The sequence below is a fragment of the Odocoileus virginianus genome, chromosome 21 (assembly GCF_023699985.2).
Source record: "Odocoileus virginianus isolate 20LAN1187 ecotype Illinois chromosome 21, Ovbor_1.2, whole genome shotgun sequence".
NCBI classification, from domain to species: Eukaryota; Metazoa; Chordata; class Mammalia; order Artiodactyla; family Cervidae; genus Odocoileus; species Odocoileus virginianus.
The window spans coordinates 44,181,510-44,202,828 of NC_069694.1; the positions used below are offsets into that span (position 1 = coordinate 44,181,510).

At 34.9% G+C, this 21,319-nt stretch overlaps 1 protein-coding gene across 5 annotated transcripts in view; it reads right to left on the bottom strand.

Annotated features, from left to right (window-relative positions):
- GSTCD (glutathione S-transferase C-terminal domain containing) overlaps positions 1–21,319 on the bottom strand; it is a 140,614-nt gene that overhangs the window by 95,591 nt on the left and 23,704 nt on the right. For all 5 annotated transcript variants that reach the window (XR_011482528.1, XM_070452256.1, XM_020901210.2 and 2 more), the window contains one exon: positions 19,179–19,272. Coding sequence is in view for 4 of the 5 variants with exons in the window: in XM_070452256.1 (XP_070308357.1) it covers positions 19,179–19,272 (94 nt within the window). In the remaining variant the exon portion in view is untranslated. The remainder of the gene's footprint in view (positions 1–19,178; positions 19,273–21,319) is intronic.

A 21,319-nucleotide genomic window follows, 5' to 3' on the forward strand; every position in this document is an offset into this window, starting at 1 on the left:
GATAGAAAACAATCTCAGATTTCTGCTTTTACCATTGCTAGCTGACTTCTAGAGCTTACGGGCTCTGTGCTAGTGTTGAGACCATCTGTGACCGACATTCTCTTAAGGACCTACAGAAACTGTCCAAGGTTTTCTATATACAAAATAGAACTTAAACATAAAACCTGTGGAATTACTCAGCTTTAAGAAAAACACGTTGATAATTAAAATAAAAAATGCAAGCAATAATCTGAGAAAAAATATCTTTAGCAAACAGAAGACTGATATTTTTATTGAGGAACTCATTCAAACTGGCAAGAAACAAAATATTTAGCAAAGTATTGAATAAATGAAAATATTTAACCTTGCTATGATAATATAACACAAAATGAAACAAAGGTAGGTCTATTAGTCTCTAAAAATTACAAAAATTATTTGGTGAACCAATGCCAATGCAAGTGGGAGTGATGCAGGGGCTATTGAACATTGCCATGGTAAAATAAACAAGTTAAACCCCCCCCCCCCAAAAAAAACAAGTTAAAACCCTTTCGGAAATTGATCTATTAATATACATCATCAGTGACAAAAATGTTTACATTTCCTTTGACCCCATCATCTCACTTCTGAGAAATAATTCCAAGTGTAGGAAAAGATATGTGCACGACACAGTCACTGCAGTGTTATCTGTAGTGTGAGGATTGAGAGTAATTCTAAATTCAACTACAGATAATTAAGCAAAATACATCTACTCAATGAAACATTATGGAATCATTAAAAACAAGCTGTTATGAGCGGACTGTTGTATTAGTTTTCAAAATTTTAAAATTTTTTCAAAGGCAAACACTATAAATATATTAAAGTAGCTGAACTGTTTACTATGGTTTGACATTCAATGACAAGATCTATCACACTGCCTGATAAAAGGAAAAATATGAAAGGAAAATGTTTAAAGATCCAGGGGAAGTATTTTATGAAGCTAGAATACATTTTAGCTAAATATAGTTTACTGCACTCTAAAAAGGAGAAAATGCTGCATTTATACTCAAATAGGTTTTTTGTTTAATCCAAAACTTTTATGTTCTATAGATATTCAAACCTGACTAGTAGAAAAGCAACAGAATGTATCTCTTGTAAAGTAGGTTGGATACAATGCAGCATTTACAATTAAATATTATAACCACAGACATAGCAGCGAAGTCCAGATGACACTGATGACTTCTAATCCTAGATACAGAGATAGAAAAGACCTTAGCGATAATCTAGTGTTTTGGTTTAAGAGTTTACACATTATACTCACACAAGCTATATGAGAAAGGAGGAAGAGACTTGGAATATAAGGAGATTGTTTATGTGAAGAAAACATAAAAATTTCTGTTCACAAAAATAATGTCTAATTTCTAATGAAAAGTAAGCACTGCAATCAAGAGTTTTCAGAACGTAGGGAAAATTTGAAACAATGCTCCATAATCTCCCACTTCTAGTAAAATACAAAAGCATTTAACAAGTAGAAAATTACTTGATATAATATGACCAGATGTATTAACAGAATAGTGAAAAGAATAAGGTAAAAAGCGGCTGAAAATGTTACAAGTAAACATTTTCTAACAATGAAAGACAGAATTCATCTTAGGAATAGAAATCTTAATATGATAAGAATTTTACAGACTGCTTTTAATTTTAATCAAACGAGTTTCAAATTTTAAACCTCTAATGCGAAGATTCCAATAGTTAGAGTGTTATTCTAATTTCTCTATCTTACCTCCACAGTTCTAGGATTTAAGAAAAGTCACATTTAGGAGCAATTTTCTATAACAGGTATGGTCACTGAAAGTAATTTTCAGGCAATTAGAGTAGGTGCTGATATAAGCTTTGTGGGGCAAACGATTATTCCAAAACATTTCCTCCAATAACTGCAAATCCCACCTGCCAGGTAAATAAATTTCAAATTTTATTCATTTTGTTAGGATGGCAGCAATACAAGCCAGTTTAACTTTGCACAAGAGATCTGCACAGATGTCTCAGGGGACACTGGCACAATGACAAAGCACAGTGTTTGCAGAGCTCCTGTTCTGGACACAGCAGACTGACAGACGGCATGTCCTGGTTGTATGTTACCCAGCACATGCCGCTTAACCTCTCCATGAACTTCAGATTTCCTCATTCTCAGCTCAGTCCAGTCACTCAGTCGTGTCCGACTCCTTGTGACCCCATGGACTGCAGCACACCAGGCTTCCCTGTCCATCACCAACTCCCAGAGCTTACGCAAACTCATGTCCATTGAGATGGGTGATGCCATCCAACCATCTCATCCTCTGTTGTCCCCTTCTCCTCGAGCCTGCAATCTTTCCCAGCATCAAGATGACCTCTAACATCTCTCTTAGCTCTGAATTCCTTAATTACTCTGCCAGATATCTTAGGCTTGCTCCAAATTCAACTAGCTCTCTGCCCAGATGGTGACCGGCATTAGCTCCATCAACAGACTTCCTTGCCCATTGGCATCTAGGCAGGTTTAGTCAGTAAGAAGCCCCAGCAGGAGATGAGATAGAAGGTAAATGATAAAGAAGAATGAGGGCTGGGTAATTTTCTTCTCTCACCCCTACAGACACTTGAGGCTGCCTCTGTCTCTTGCCTGAAGGTTACTGCCCCGCTCAAAGCAGCTTGCTCTATGGGACTTTCTCTCTTTTCTTTTCCCTCTCCAATCAGGATTAGAGGTAGAAACAGCTTTGTGGCTACTTCCTGCTCTATCCCTTTGGTTTAAGACATCCTGCCTATGACTTTATAATTAATGTCTTTACATATAAATCCTCCTCAAATATTCCCAATTTGAATGTGCCATCTTTTCCTATTTGGAAATTTTATTCATACAATCACTTTTAAGAATCTAATCAATGATATAAGTCAGAATCTAGTATCTATTGCTTATTGATGAGATTTAAAGTCACTTGAAAGAAACATTGAAAACACTATTTTACAAAAAAAATTATTTCAAAACTTTTTTTGGTTAGATTATTGTAATCCAACAATTACTCAATTTTACAGTAAACCATTTAGATTTGATGAAAGCAGATAAGCACGACTGGAAAGCAATTTTCTGTCATTTTCTCTAACACTGCCTTTGGCAGCTTGATTTTCTTTCCTTTCCTTGTTTTGCTGAAAAAAAAAAAAAATTAAGTATGAATACGTCCCCAAGGGCACGAAAGTGTTTAGTCAATAAAGTTTGTTTTTTCTTTTTTTTAAAAGAGGGCTTAGCCCCATCTAATCTCTTTTCTCTGCAAAAAAAAAAAAACAAACAAAACAAACCCTGCAGTTTTTCATGTTTAGTTTGTTAGATGTGAACACTGCCAACAAAATTTTTCTGTTTCCTCATTACAGAAGACATGTCAGAATAAAACCATCATGTAAAATAACTGGTTTTAGAGTTCATTATGCTAAGTGATCAAGTCAAAGGCAATGCTGTATGATCTCACTTACATGTGAAATATTTTTTAAAAAACTCAAAAAAAATAAATAACTCTTTTAAAATAAGGAACTGTCCTGGAAATTCAGTTTTCTCTAGTCTTATAAAATATCTGCTATGGGATTATATGCAAAATTCCTATTTTTTCCCCCTAGGAAGCATGTAAGTTCACACTGCTAATATAACCAATATAGAATATAGGCAATTTCCTAATCACTGGTTTCAGCATAAAACTAATTTAATAATTTTCCACAATAAATATATTCATATATACAAACATTATGCTATCGATTACTAATACTATATATTTATGCTATTTAAATGACAGTTTTCGATTAATGACTACACTTTTGTCTTATGCTGCTGCTAAGTCACTTCAGTCGTGTTCGACTCTGTGTGACCCCATAGACGGCAGCCCACCAGGCTCCCCCGTCCCTGGGATTCTCCAGGCAAGAACACTGGAGTGGGTTGCCATTTCCTTCTCCAATGCATGAAAGTGAAAGGTGAAAGTGAAGTTGCTCAATCGCGACCCCATGGACTGCAGCCCACCAGGCTCCTCTGTCCATGGGATTTTCCAGGCAAGAGTACTGGAGTGGGTTGCCATTTCCTCCTCCCCTTTTGTTTTATAGGTAAAGGTAATTTTTAAAAATTCTCCCAATGATTCAGTTTTTATTGAATTTCTTCTTTCATTAATTTCATATTCTTATAGTCTGTGAGCTACTGTGATTGCATAGCTATTAGGGAAATTTCCTTGCTTCAGGTATCTCTCCAATGTGAGTCAGCCTTAATTAAATAAAAATAATGAATGGGTTTGGGTGCTGAGAGGAACCTGTGCAAAGCATAGACTAAAATAGTTCATTGTACAGCCAACCTGATTTTAATCATAAATACCTGGAATAGTACAGAGAATGCTAATTTAAATGGAAATAAATAACACTAATTAGTTTTCATTAGCAGAAAAATAAGGATCTACATCATTAGTCTTCCCTCTATCTCCTAAATGTGATTATAAACATTTATCATTTATAAGAAATAATTCTTGAAAGTTAAGCAATGTCAAGAGTTTTTAAGCTTAAAAAAACTAAGTTACTTGGTGTGAAATATTCAAAAGTAGTCTGGAAAGTCAATCCAGGAGGTAAATTATATGAAGAAATACCTCTTGGCAAATGCACAAAATGGAATTAATGTAGAACTGGTTTTGCATTAATTATAAACAGAAGTTGTCTTTCAGAGCTTTCGGAGTAGTTATATATAGCTTACCTATAACTCTGAAAATAAATGCAGCAAGTGCTTTGGGTTACTTGTTCATTTTTCTTCATTAGAAATGATGTTAAAGGCTGGAACTAAATCTTTTATAACACATATCGTTGCTTCTTCTCTATTCTTCATTGCTTCTGAATGACACCAATAGTAAGTTTTGCTCTACTTAAATGGGTAATTACTGAAAATTTACCTGTTAATTATTAATGTAAAATTTCTATAAATTTTCATCCAAAGCTGTCTCATTTAAAACATCAAAGCCTTGACAAAAACAGACAAAACAGAAAGAAATGCTTAGGGAAAGTCTTATCTTGAAATGGGTACACATCTCCATCCCTAAGAGAATTTGAAAGTGGCTCAGTCGCATCCGACTCTTTGCGACCCCATGGATAGTCTATGGAATTCTCCAGGCGAAAATACTGGAATAGCTATTCCTTTCTGCAGGGGATCTTCCTAACCCAGGGATGGAACCCAGGTCTCCTGCATCGCAGGCAGATTCTTTGTTTTTTTTTTCTTTTAATAAATTTAAAAAAAATTATTTTAATTGGAGGCTAATTACTTTACAATATTGTAGTGGGTTTTGCCATACATTGACATGAATCAACCATGGGTTTACATGTGTTCCCCATCCTGAACCCCCCTCCTGCCTCCCTCCCCATCCCATCCCTCTGGGTCATCCCAGTGTACCAGCTCTGAGCACCCTGTTTCGTGCATCGAACCTGGACTGGAGATCTATTTCACATATGATAATATACATGTTTCAATGCTATTCTCTCAGATCATCCCACCCTTGCCCTCTCCCACAGAGTTCAAAAGACTGTTCTATACATCTGTGTCTCTTTTGCTGTCTCACATATAGGGTTATCATTACCATCTTTCTAAATTCCACATATATGCATTAGTATACTGTATTGGTGTTTTTCTTTCTGGCTTATTTCACTCTGTATAATAGGCTCAGCTTCATCCACCTCATTAGAACTGATTCAAATGCATTCTTTTTAATGACTGAGTAATATTCTATTGTGTGTATGTATATATATATATATATATATATATATATCACACTTCCTTATCCATTCATCTGCCGATGGGCATCTAGGTGGCTTCCATGTCCTGGCTATTATAAACAGTGCTGCGATGAACATTGGGGTACACGTGTCTCTTTCAATTCTGGTTTCCTCAGTGTGTATGCCCAGGAGTGGGATTGCTGGCTCATATGGCAGTTCTAGTTCCAGTTTTTTAAGGAATCTTCATACTGTTCTCCATAGCAGCTATACTATTTTGCATTCCCACCAACACTGTAAGAGGGTTCCCTTTTCTCCACACCCTCTCCAGCATTTATTGCTTATAGATTTTTGCATAGCAGCCATTCTGACCAGCGTGAGATGGTACCTCATTGTGGTTTTGATTTGCATTTCTCTGATGATGAGTGATGTTGAGCATCTTTTCATGTGTTTGTTAGCCATCTGTATGTCTTCTTTGGAGAAATGTCTGTTTACTTCTTTGGCCCATTTTTTGATTGGGTCATTTATTTTTCTGGAATTGAGCTGCAGGAGTTGCTTGTATACTATTGAGATTCTTTGTCAGTTGCTTCGTTTGCTATTATTTTCTCCCATTCTGAAGGCTGTCTTTTCACTTTGCTTATAGTTTCCTTCATTGTTCAAAAGCTTTTAAGTTTAATTAGGTCCCATTTGTTTCTTTTTGCTTTTACTGCAGGTGCATTCTTTACCAGCTGAGCCACCAGGGAAGCCCATGAACACTGGAGTGGGTAGCCTATCCCTTTTCCAGCAGATCTTCCCGACCCAGGAATCAAACCAGGGTCTCCTGCATTGCAGGCAGCTTCTTTACCAGCTGAGCTAGTGCTGCTGAAAGGATAGCAAGAGTGGAAGGGTGCTCCAGATCTGTTCACCAGAAAGATCCTGTTGAATTAAAATGGTACCATCCTAACTACATTTCAACACCCTTTGAGATCTGAACCTCTGCCTGGTACTGGATTTCAGAAATAAGTATTGTATTACTCACCTAAACCTATTCGATGAAGCAATTTGATCTCTGAAACATACTACTAAGCAATATTCATTTGAATGGGTAATTTGAGGTTTCTCATCAGTGATTTCCTATTCTTAAAACAAACCATGGTAACTTTCAAACTTCCTTAGGGCTATAATAAATGACTTACTGGAGTCAGGAATAGATTTAAATATCCTTGACAGTTCAATAAATTCTCAATTTGCTCATTTGTACACAAAAACTTTTCCAAATAATTTTATACTCCATATGTGACCGAATTAAATTCTGATAAAATTACTTACTCTTATATATATACTTTTTTATGTCAAATACTTTTATTTGTTTTAACAAGCAACACTATCAAAATATTCTATGTAATCCACCTTAGGTAAACTGGCCATTAAAACCTTTCTTGGTAACCAGTCATGGGCTCTGCTTGTAAAGTTCTAAAAACATGGTCTATAAATAGGGTGCTTGAAATCTAACCCTAAAGGATAGAACAAAGCATAGCATAAGAGTGGAAGAATTATAGCAAATGTAACTCCAGGAGAAACAAAGACTTCTAACTTTTTCTTTAATCACATGCCATAGTTCAGAATACTTAAAAAAAACAAAAAGGATTGTATTTTTCTAAGACAATCTGGTTTCATGGCTTAAAAACAGCAAAAGAAATAAAGAGAGAAACCCAGTGAGCCCAGCGCTGTGTAGACATAAGGCACCAAAGCTGTGAGACCACTGTACCAATGCTCCCCGAGTTAAAGAACTGCTGCCTCTGTGTAGATACTGGCTCTGCACTGATTTTTGTTGAGGACATGGAAGCAATAAAACTTGAACTTAATCTTGCTACTCTTTGTCAGGCCTTGCTCACAGCAAAGTGGTTCCAGACAATTTAGTTAGTGGTACGATGCTGTACAACTGGATCATTTCCACACCTGAGCCGATCTAAAGTATAAAATAAACTTATTCACTCAACCATTTTGACAGCCAAAACAAAACCCTCAGTCCCACTTTTCAGTACTTTGTATTGCAAGTATATAATTGAAATTGGACATAACTAAGCTTTCAGTATGAAAGAACTTCCTCTGCTTCTCATAAATGTAACACCCCTCTCTATCATCATAACATGTGTAACACCATGACATCTTCAAGGAAACTTGAAATTTTCTGGTGACTGAGTGTGAGCCTTAGTGCAAACTATCAGCCAGGATTTATACTAGGGCTATTTCAAGATCATACCAATCACTCTCCTGAAGCAATCTTGATATAAAAAACTCAAATTATGTTACATTCGACTTTCTCCATTCCTCTAGGAGCTTGAGAATAGCAACTTATGAAATGGGCTATCAAAAGTGAAAATCAATGTTTAACTATCTATAATAGAATTGCATTGCAACTTGAATATTTTATAGGTGGGGTCTTGTATCAAACTATCATTTGACTTATAGTCTCCAGAAGTCTTCTGTTATTTTTCAAAAAATACTGAGAAATACTGTAATATTCTTTATTTTCTAGATCATTTCCAACTTCTACTTAAATTATGTTTTTAACTTTTTATTTTAAAATAGTTATAGATTCACAGAAAGTTGTAAAAATAGTACATAGACTTCTATGAACCCAACTATGTAATAGCTTCCCCAAGTGTGGCATCTTATATAATTACAGTACAGTATCAAAGCTAGAAAATTATTTTTATTACAATACTGCTAACCACAGACCTTGCTTAGTTTTCATCAGATTTAACATGTTTGTATTCATGAGCATATGTACAGTTTTACGGAACTTGATCCCATGTACAGGCTCATATGGGCTTCCCTGGTGGCTCAGATGGCGAAGAATCCACCCTCAATGCAAGAGACCCGGGTTTGATCCCTGAGTCAGAAGATTCTCTGGAGAGGGGATGTCTGCCTGGAGAATTCCATGGACAGAGAAGCCTGGCGGGCCACAGTCCATGAGATCACAAAGAGTCGGACACAATGGAGTAACTAACACATAGTATAGGTGATCTTTTGAGATGAATCTTTTTTCATTAATCATAATGCCCTTGAGATCCACCCAAGTTGTTACAAGTATAGCCAGTCCACTCCTTTTCATTGCTGAGGAGGATTCTGCAGCAAACACACATCAGAATTTGTTTAATGATGTATGCATTGAAGGACATTAGGGTTATTTACAGTTTGGGACTATTATGAATAAAGTTGCTATGAACATGCACGTGCAGGTTTTTGAATTAATATGTTTTCATTTCTCTGGGAGAAATGCTCAGTAGTGCAACTGTCTTGGGGTAACTGTATCTGTAGTTTTATAAGAAAGTAACATACTATTTTTCAGAGTGGTTGTACCATTTTTACATTCCAACCAACAATGTAAGAGTGATTCAGTTTCTCCACATCCTTGTTAATGTGTGGTCGTGTTACTTTTTTGCTTTCAGTCATTCTGATAGATGTCAGCTATCAGATAGCTCATTGTAGTTTTGAGTTACATTTCCCTGATGGTTAAGAAGTAGAAAGTTTCTTCATGTGCATGTGCACCAACTGTATGTCCTCATTGCTAAAATGACTGTTTATGTCTTTTGCCCATTTTCTACCTGGATTCCTTTTTGTTTGTTTTTTACTTTTGAGTTTAGAGAGTTCTTTATACACTCCAGATCTAAGACCTGTGTCAGATTTGCAAATATTTCTGGTTTTCAAATATTTTCTTCTAGTCTTTAGCTTGTTTTTATCACCCTCATAATAGAGTTTTTGGCAGAGCAAACATTTTAAATTTTGATGGAGCCCAACTTATCAAAAAAATTTTAATGCACTGTGCTTTTGTTGTCATGTGTAAGAACTCTTTCTCATCCTCAGATCCCAAAGCTTTTTAATATTTTTCTTCTAATATTTTATAATTAAAAAATTTACATTTAAAACCATGATTCTTTTTGAGTTAACTTTTACTTAAGGGATGCAATTTAGATATTCATTTTCTTTGTCTATGGCTATCCAATTGATTGAGCAACATTTGCTAAAAAGACTATCCTTCTCCAAATGAGTTGCTTTTATGCCTTTTTGTAGGTTCTCCATTCTATTCTATTGATCTATACAATATCTCTCCAATTACTGTGTATACACAGGAGGTCAACATTGAGTAGAATGAGTCTCTCTACCATTCTTTTCCAAATTCTTTTTTACATAAAACTTAGAATAAGCTTGTCTATATCTACTCAAAATCTTGTTGGGATTTTGATAAAAGTTATGCTAAACATATAGGAAAACTTGAGGAGAATCTGATTAAACTATTTAAAGTGTTCTTCATGTGAAACTGAAACAGCTATTGGTTGCTGTTGTTCTTGTTTAGTTGCTAACTTATGTCCGACTCTTTTGCGACCCCATGGACTGTAGCCCGCCAGTCTCCTCTGTCCATGGGATTCTGCAGGCAAGAATACTGGAGTGGGTTGTCATTTCCTTCTCCAAAAGATCTTCCTGACCCAGGGATCAAACCCATGTCTCCTGTAGTGGCAGAAGAATTCTCTACCATTGAGCCACCAGGGAAGCCCTTGAACAGGTGTAGCATTTTTAAAAGGTTTAAATTAAAAAGGCTTAAATAAATATAAATCAATGTGTTATTACTATACAAGTACTGTAGACTTTTTAACAACTTGGGTTTAACTGCGCAGGTCTACTTACATGTGGATTCTTTTCACAGTAAATACTGTGGTACTAACTTAATCTACAGTTGGTTGAATATGTGGAAGCAGAACTGCAGGTATGAGAGAACCCTTGGCTTCCCCAGGCGGACTGTGAGTTATACAAGGATTCTCAACAGCAAGTAGAATTGGCACCCAAACCCCTTCATTTTTCAAAGGTCAACTGTGTAATGAGTGTGCATTTTACATGGTTCTCTTCCTCTTATTTAAACTTTTGACATTTCACACAAAGAAACTTTAAACCTTTTAAAATCCCACATGAAGAAAATAACACTGAAAAAATAGATACCTTTCCACTAGTTCTCTACCTCTTTATGTCACCTTCCTTTCAAATAAAGATTACAACACAATGTATTAATTCTTTTTAATTAAAAAAGTCACCTAACGGTTACTCATTCAAACTTATATAAAAATATTCCTACTACCAGTACTACCTCTTTTGATTACCAAGTACAGTTAACTAGTAGTTTATAAAAGACCAACATTTTTATATGAGTGTGTCTAATGCTATGATAATTGGAAGAATTTGCCAAGTAAAAATTTACACATCTCTGTCAGTTTCAGTTCTTTCCACTATTACTTTAGCTGACTTCTCTCACTTTCTACTAGGAAAAGAGATGAATTTAACACATGGCTTGCTTTACATCATTTATATATACAATATATAATAATATAATACATATGTGATATACCTCTCTATCTCAGACTCTATACCTATTTGTATTCCTGTTTGGCACTAAACCAAGAGCACCACTAAGCAAATAGCAAACTTGTTCTTTGCAACTTTGTTATATTTTAAACCATTTAATATAAATCCTCTCTCTCTCTCTCACTATATATATGTGTATATATATACACTATGCTTTAGAGGCTTTTAGCTTTGGATTAAAATGCAGTTTAAATACAAGATTGTATTACTTTTGGTAAAGCACCAAAATGCTTGAGAACCTCACTCTTGAAAGAGAAAACAGTTATAAATTTGTAGAATTCTGAGTCAAATATGGTCAAGTTTTGAGTTTCACAGCTAAGTATAACTTAGAGAAATGAAAAACATTTATGTTAGAGAATTTTTTTCCCATAAAAGTCAGAAGAAAAAAAAAAGCCTTTGATCTCCTTCTCTTTGTGTGCTTTTAGTATGTTAAATGCCAAAAAGTTCAAAATGTAACTGCCTTATAATCTACTCAAAATAAACAAAAATGTGTTGAGGAGACTATATCTTTACATTGTCTCACTGGAGAATAATTTTTTAAAAGTACGAAAACAGTATGCTAATTTTGAATCTCATCTTAAGAATCTAAGACCAGTATTTCAAGAAAAAAAATATCTTGAAAGGAACAGTTACTTTCATTTACATTATCAAGATACTTCTACTTCCACTTATATTTGCTAGCATATTTCGCTTAAAGTAGGAGTTTTCATGGTTACCAAATGGTTCAATGGTATGCACAAAGGCTTATATTTGATGGACTTTTTGCTCAGAGGCAAAAAATAATTTTTTGGGTTGTCAAGAAAAAAAAAAAACTAGAAAACTTTGATCTTGCTCATCTTTCTTTGGTGGAATCAAAGCAGCCCCTGTGCTCACTGTACCAGTTACCTGTGGTATAACCTCCCACCTGTGGTCCCTAAAGAATAAGAAGCAGCAAGGGTTGATACTTCTGAGAAATGAAAACTCTAGGCCCTGGCTTCAGATTCTGGGGTAGGGCCCAGCATTCTGTTATAACATGCCATACAAATGATCCTGATGGATGTCCTAGTTTGAAAAGCAATGGTTTAGAACAATATAGCATTCTTACATTCTAACTAAAGACCCTAAAACAAACCTTCATGCTTCATTTTCCCCAAAGGAGGATGATGTTTTTATTACAGATGAGACAGTTCTTCATTATGGTGAACTTTCAGCATCCCTGACTTTCTGGCACCAATAGCAATAAATAATGCTGTTTACCATTCCCCTTAAGAGTTGGTAAGAACTTTAAGAATCACTGATAGAGGAAAAGGCTCTGTTTGTGTCCTACCATTCTCCATCTTGGCTACAACTCTATCCAAAGATCTTGACTACATCCTTCCCTTCCCAATCACTTCTGCTGGAAAAAGAAAGGGTGATCCCATTGGTTTCTAGAAGCATATAATACAAGGGTCAGGAAAGGGCAGGAACTTTGCATTGAGGCCAACTTTTACTAGCTATAGCATGTATCATCATCTTATTTTATATTTTTTTCTAATGTTAAGGTCAATCATTCTTTTACACCCCAAATATTCTCTGGAAAACAACTGGGGAAATAAAAATTTGTATTTACATAAATGATCCTCATCAGGATAAGCTTTCAAATTTAAAAATCTCAGTCATCTACTGTAAACAGAAGTCGATAAAAAAGAACACCTTAATACTAACTGAATAACCTGCCACTAGGATTGAAAAGTTACACATTCCCTTCGAATGATAAATTTAATCAGTGAGTTATATAGCAGGAACTAGAATACACCAGTTTGTAATTATTGTTCTAAGAATTCATAAATATCTATCCGAAGCAAATGAAATCTGTAAGATTATTATATATATTATATAATACAATACCTCTAGATAGATGAGATCTTACTATCTCCTTCTAGTAAAACTCTAACATCCTTTTTTTGTCTTTTATCTCAACTGATAAGTATATACTCTAACTTGGGTGGCAGGTGGGTAGATGAGTGGCGATGTCGAAGGTTTTTAGAATCACCCTCATATCAACCTCCCTAGCAGTTAGAGCTCTCATGCAGCTCAAAAGCAAAACCAGGGCCGCATGTATACCTAAGCGGACCATATTTCTAAGATAGTGGAACTCTGAATATACCAAAAAAAGGGATTATAGCTGGAACAATACCTAAGTAACTATCTTTTATTGCTTTTATCTCCTATAAGGTCATGCTTCTGACTCCTCCCTTCTACATGATTGATATGGTTATTAGGGACTAGAAGCCACTCCTAATACAGGAACCATCCACCTAAAATTACTGGAGAGCAGAAAGGCTGCAGGGAAATATCCATGGAGTAAGTGTCTTAGAGCAGCTCTATTCTAGGTCTTACGGCAAAAGACTCTATTTATTCTCTTTCATACTTAGAGGGCAAAAATTCCAAGGCAAGCACAGAGGTGTCGCTGTACTTAACAAAAGTAGTCTTCAGGCTCACAGTATATATACTAGTTCATTAAAGTAGGAAATCACTGTTATTTGAGGACAAATGGGAAGATGGACTATGCTATTGTCTGGATCTTCTCAGTGCAGACTGTTGGTTGAAGATTTTCTATCAGGGGACAATGATTAATACTAACTCAAACATTTCACTTTTCACAATTCATCTTCTGTAGAACCATGTGATCACAACTACCTGCATGAGAACTGTGATCATACACACTCAATTCAAAAGTGAAAATAACAGCAAACAAACTGGAACTACACTTAGTAGGTATATTTTTCACATAGATATGGGTAAAATAATTCTGAAATTACTGTCTAAATACTGAGGGACTGAACCAATGAGCAAAAACATGGGTGACATTGGGTGCTATAATTTTTACTGTTGCGAAAGATACAGATACTGAATTCAGAAAAACTAGGAAGAACCTTACGGTACTGGATGGGATTAGATGTACCAGTAAAAAATCATGATTTTTTCAATGTATATAGATTACAGACATTGATATGTAGATACAGCAGTAGATACTGATGTGTATGATTATGTGTGTGTGTACACAGATGTATAGACACATACATCTATCTCCTAATGGATCAATCTATATCTCTCTGCTGTGTGTCTGCTAATGGCTTCAGTCGTGTCTGACTCTGCAACTCAATGACTGCAGCCTGCCAGTCTCATCCGTCCATAGGATTCTCCAGGCAAGAATACTGGAGTAGGTTGCTGTGTCTGCCTCCAGGGGATCTTCCCGACTCAGGGATTGAACCTGTGTCTGCTATGTCTAATCTGCACTGGCAGGTGGGTCCTTTACCACTAGCGCCACCTGGGAAGCCCACATCTCTCTGCTAAGAGAACCGAGAAGCAACACTGCTACCAAAGAGCATACCTAGTACCCAAATCTTAGTTTCTAAATACCATTCTCTACTAAAAGGAGCCAGCGTTCCTTGGAGAAACAGTTGATTCTAGGGCTTGGGCAGGGAAATAACAAAAAGAGCCTGTAATATTTTGTTATACCAAAAATTAAAGACATAGTCATAGAACAACTGGGGCATTTCCAAAGGATCAGGAGCTAGCCTGAAGGCAGCTACAACGACTTGAGCACTGAAACTTAATTTAAAACATTTACGAGTTAAAAGGAAGAAAGAAAAAAAGGAAAGATAGAAGAAAGGAGAAAGAAAGAAGGCTTTCCTACAGTACAGTGACAACTAATACATATAGAAATATGATGGAGTTGAAAAATCACTATTTTTCAACTATCACAGGCAAGAAGCATCAAATGAATATAAACTAGTAAGTGAAAGATTGAAAAGAAACAAGTTATTATGTAGTCTTATATCTCCCCACAAACTATCTAAGTCAGTATAGCAAAATAGTAATATGATAGTGGAGACCCCTGGCAGATCCCACCTTAACCAGATGATGAAATTTAACATAACTGGGGCCAAGCAGACATAATCTGCCTTCTGATAATGAAGCACTGAGAAGGATGCAACTTCATTTCTGTGGCATTCCCACCGAAAATGCGTAAAGTGAATCCAATTATGAGGAAACATTAGACAAATCCAAATTGAGAGACAGTCTACCAGAAACTTGGCCAGAACCCTTCAAAAAAGTTCATGTTATGAAAGACAAAAAACATCTGAGAAACTATTTGACATTAAAGAAAGCTAAAGTGACATGACAATTAAATGTACTAGAATCTTCTGAACTTTACATTAGATAAAAGTATGTACTAAAGTAAATATTCTGTTTTGATCATTGTACTACGGCTATATAAGAAAGTGTCCTTGTTCTTAAAGGAGGTAAGTACAGAGAAGTGAAGTCATGATGTCTGCAACTTACTCCCAAACAGTCCATTTAAAAACATATAATAATAATAGTAACAACAACAATAAAAATAATAATGTAAATGAAATATTCAGTTCTCTTTTCTTAAAACTAAATAATCCCAACTATTTTAGCCTTTTAAATCTCTATGAGACAAAAAAGTTGCCTGGAAGTTTTAAAAGAAGAAAAGGATCTGTATGGCTACCAGAATTCTGGGAACCCCTATAGCTCCAGGACTTTAGTTATTTTAATTTTCATCAGGACCAGAAATTAAATAGTAAAGACAGGCCCCCAGACATATCTTTTGGATGTAACTCTATCCTAGGTGTCACAGCTCCTTGGTCATCTGGATTGACACAAGTTTTGTCCTAACTCAGAAGTTCCCAAACTCCCCACTCAAAAACTTCCTCCTCTCTAGGAACATCTGGGGTCAAGCTCAGCCCTTCTAAGCAAAAAATTCACTCTCATGTGGATGGAAAATGGTGTTGCAGGCAGAACACTCCTCCGCAGACCCTGAAGTTGTTCATTTCTCAATAAATATTTATTGAACACCAAGGGGGGGAAATGGAGAAGGGAATAACAACCCACTCCAGTATTCTTGCTTAGAGAATTTCCTGGACAGAGGAGCCTGGCAGGCTATAGTCCATGGGGTCACAAAGAGTTGGACATGACTGACTGACTGACACACACACTAGGGGGAAAGAAAAAGGATCTACAGTCTCAATCCAGTTCAATTTATTTTAAAAAATATATTGAGGACCTATTCACAGGTCCTATATTTTAAAAGTTCACAGTTTATTGGAGAAGGAAAACATGCATGTAAACATAGTATAAGAGAAGTATTCTGTAAGTATCAAAAATGAAGTATAAGAAATACTAAAGGAATATTGAAAGGAAGTCATTAATTCTGACTACTATATTAGTATTTTTTAACAGTTATGACTTATAGTTTGGCACTGTACTTTTTACATATTAGTTCACTGAATGTACCAATAATCTCATAAGGTAAGTAGTATTATTATCACTATTTGCAGATGAGGCCATTGAGGTACAGAGAACTGTCAGCTGAGAATACAGAGAATTCAGACATTCTCAGAGAGGAATCTGGCCATAGGTTATCTAGCTAGGTAGTAACCCAGGTTTCAAACTCAGGCAGTCTGATTCCATAACCGATGAAGAAGCTTTGTTAATTCTTAAAAGATGAATATAATTTCAACAAAATGGGAAATAGAAAGAGGAATATTTAAGGTTGCAAGAAAAATAAAGATGAAGGCGTGGAGAGAGAAAATACAGATCTTAGAAGGAAAACAGCAAGAAATTTAGGGGCTGGTACATAAGATGGAGGGGGAGAAATGGGTGAGCAGAGCGAACGAGATTAGATAGATTTATGAAATATGTTAGAGTCTATCATGAGAATTAATACAGTCTCTGATGGTAAAGAAGCTGATTCTCATGCACCACAATCTTGATGTAAATAGAGTTTGTTTCTGAAACATTCAAATGAACCAAATACCAATAATACCTTAGTAGAATTTAATTTCTCCTAAAAGATAGTACCAGAGCACAAATCATGAGAACACATTCATAGTGACATCTGCACCATGATGTACAATAATTTCATTTCAAAAAGATCCTATTAACTGTGCAATATTGAAATTACCAGAACTGAAAACAAAACATTGAAAAATACCACAACTCTACCTTAGTTAAAGAAGACTACAAACTTTTTACAGTAAATGAAATGTGAGTATACCATGAGATCCACTGTTATAGCTCCATCTTTGTCATAACATTTATTAAAACAAAGTGATCCAATTAAAGGAATATAATGAGTAATATATTCCATGAGCTCCATTAGATATGCATTTCTAACCAGTACAACAACCAGACATGAATGCTTAATGTCAAATTTCCGAGTTGTTAGCAGATATAATTGAGTGTTCATATTAATAAGTGAAAATACCATTTTGCCTTCATAGTAAATTAATTATAGTTAAAGAAAAACATGCAGCACTTAAGATGCTGTTTTCATTTTAATGTAAGTATTAATAAAAATTTGACTTTTATTTAGTAAACTATAGGTTTAACCCATTCAAAATCTATATTCAAAATTCTATATACTCATATATATATTCAAAACTCAAAATACTATAACTGAAGAGTATAGAAAATTTAATTACATGTACAATAAAAACATTTAAGCTTTGTAAAATGCCAAAAAATCTAAATTAAAACATTAACAAATTCACTAGTGACTATTTTTTACATAGTTAATAAAAACAAAAAATAAATTTAATTTTTATAAAATATCTTTGCAGCAGCATTCTTAACCATCCAACATAATCTTCTTCCATTTTGGAAGAATTCTAAAATGTTTCCTTGATTAACAGAACAGAAGTGATTAGTGAGATACAGGAATGTCAGAATGTATCATAGAAGAGAAGAATATGAAAAAGGAAGGCAAATGATTTTAAAGAGTACTTTAAAAATTAAATCTTATATTTAGATTAGTATAAAACTAAAGAACACATAAAAAGTTAAAGAAATAGAACGCTGAGCTATGAAAGTGTTCCTCCCCTAAAAATACCTAAAACGGCATTTAAACTTCAACTATTATCCTTGACCTGTCTGATTGGACTTCTGAGAGTAAGGAAAATCCATCGGACCTGAAAAAGGGGGAAAGGGACTAAAATGCAGTGTAATCATCTCAAACTGACACCACAGCTGCCTGGAGGGTATCTGCTGATGAGAGGGCTCTAGGCTTTAACAGCAAGAAGAAGAAGAGAGGCCAGCCCTTGATTCCTAGCATGTGGAGAGCTGAAACTAGTATCACTACATGAAAGTAGAAACCTTGAAAAGCTATATATATGCACTATGAAAAGATGTATATATATATATATTTTTAAAAAAGCTCTATTCAACAACAAAGAAAAGTGAAAAAAGTTAATTTTCTGTGTAAGCCTCAGTTCTAGATAGAAAAGGCTGAAGGAATCGCAACCTGAAAAAGTACGTTCCAGTGTATTAAGTGCAATAGTTTAAGATGTCTGGCATACACAAACATAAATCCTAACTATGGGAATTCATTTCTAACCAGGTCTCCCAAGATTCCAAGATTTGGGAGCCCAAAAAATGAATTCAGAATCTAAAATGACAAAATTAACAGGGATATGAGACACCAGGAGTGAAGTCACAGAAACAATGAACAATGAATATCAGCTATTAGAAATAATATATGCAGCATATAAAATCACTATGTTTAAACAGTTATAGAAAGAGAAAATTGAAGCATGAGCAAGGAAAAGTTTATCATCAAAATAAACATACCAAATGTAATTTTTAGCAATAAATAATATAATTAACTAAAAAATCTATCAAAATATTTTTTCAAATAATATTTAAAATAATTGGGGGAAATTATTATGAAGTGGTTATTAGATGATGAAGGAATTTTTTTTGATTTTTATTAAACATAATAATGACATAATGATTATTTAAGATGTCAATATTGTTTAGATGTGTATACTATGGGTGACATATTATCTGGGATAGGTTTCAAAATACTTCAGCAAAGAGAAAAAAAGAACAGATATAGCAAATGTGGGAAATACTAAATTAAAGCAATGTATATATGTAAAATTTTTGTAATAAAAATACAATGAAAACTTCATGGATAGTATGATCAGAATGTCAGATACAGTCAAAGAGAGAACTAGAGAACTGGAAGATGGATGAGGAGGGTATCCAGAGTATGAATAAAATTTAAAGAGACAAAACAAAAAACAATTTACCTTCTTTTGGGCTCACTGCTGCAGGAAGTATATCCCAATCAAGGGTCCAAGTAGGGCAGGGGTGGGGAGAAAACATCACTTCAATGCCTTTTTCCTGGAAAAGGAGAGAGGCCCTTTCCAAATTAATGAATTAATACAATCCTGTTATGTTCTAGAACAGCAAATTCTATTTTCTACACTGGCAAGGTGAAATACAAATTTTAATAAACATCAAGCATTCCTCAAAATATTGTTACATAAGAGATATATGTTGAAATATACTCTCAAATATTTCTAGCTACTCCATGACTGCAGAATATCTCAAGGTATTTCAAGAAGTAGTAACTTGTGATAAACATCAGAAAAATATTTCATATATAGCCACCCAGAGAGAAAAGTAAATTATCTATGAAGAGATGTAATTGAGTTCCACAGGCCATATTAACACACAGTTGAGTCTGATGCACTGCCTGGTGTAACACGGAATGAATGCTTGGTGAATGAATGAACAGGTGGTCTGTTCTCCTTCTCTAATTCTGTTATCACAGTGTAGCCTACTTTTTGTTTGCTTGCTTGTTTCTTGATCTTAAATACAACCCTAATAGATTCCCTTCTTTAGATTCACACTATGGGATCTGAGAATATCACGAAAATTTGTATTTGACCTTGTTCTCTGCTTCCTGTTAAAACTCTTTATAAACACTTACCCTGACTTCTGCAAACAGAAGTCAGAAACAAGTAAAAGCTGAAGAAATAATGATCAAGATGTTTTTGAAAAGTATTCTTCCCCCCAAAACAAGAAATAAATGTTGAGTTTCTCAACAGTATGGTTACTTTTCTATTAAATTTCCTACTAAAATTATTACCTGAAGTGACACAGAAGTAATAAGCCATCTAGGAATATTAGACTTTTCAAAGAGAAAAGTCACCTGAGAATAAAACTATTATCAAAAACAATCCACGTAATAAAAACTAACTTTGCATACATCCATTAAAGTCTGTCATGTATTATTCAAAAGTTGCTATAGCCTAGTAGCTATGTTTAAAGGATCAAAAAGTCCCACTTTAACATGCACCCCAAATATCATCCATACTAGTCTCTTATGGGGACCTACAAAGTCTTTAGAAAAGGATCCCTTTTGTTTAACCAACTAGTTCCCAACATTTAAAAGAATGATATTCCCTCTTCCATATATAAAAAAAATCCTCAGGTTCCTTCCTTATGTTGAATGTTGTACATTTATTTATTTGATCTACAGACAGTTGCATGGCATACTCATGGATTTCCAGACCCCTGGTAATCATATTCTGTGTCCACAGCCCACAGGATAGATACCCATGGTTCTGGAATTATTTTTTTTAATCTCCAGGAATATCTTATTCAAAAGAAAAATCCCTGAAAATCAATCATTAACCCCTTTGTATCAGTTAGTTTAGGAGATTAGTTTCCACCATGAAGACTAGCTGAATTCCAGTCCAAAAGGAGATAGTAAAAAGATTCTGTTGTTGGGGCATAGATATAGCTACAGATATAGAGGCCAGAGTACTTACCTGCCCCCAGAAAGATAAACACATCTCTTCGACATCATCACCTCTTTCCTGTAACTCCCTTAGTCCAGCCTAGCCATACTGACCTTCTTGCTATTCCTCATTTTACCACACTCATTCTTAACTTGGGGTCTTTCATAAAATACAACTATTTTGAAATATAATTTCTATGCCATAAAATCTGTCCCTTTTTTTTTAAATCTGTCCCTTTAAAGAGTATAATACAATGGTTTTTAAAATATTCATGGTTGTGTAACAATCACCATTATCTAATTTGAGAACATTTTCATCATCTCAAAAAAAGACATCCCATACCCACTAGCAGACATTCTCTATTCTCTGCCCATAGCTCCCTGCCCTGGGCAACTACTGATCCACTTTCTGTCTTTGTAAATTTGTTCAGGGTCTTCTACTAGCTGGACCATATGCCTAGAACATACCCTCCAAATCTTCAAATGTTCATTCTGATCATCTGATCAATGTCTTTGCCTCATCAGTTAAGCCTTCTTGACCACCTTATCTAAAATATGATCATGACCTCCAACATCTCCAGTCCCCTCATCCCACATCATTTGTATAACACTTATCATTAGCTAATGTGTTACATATTTACT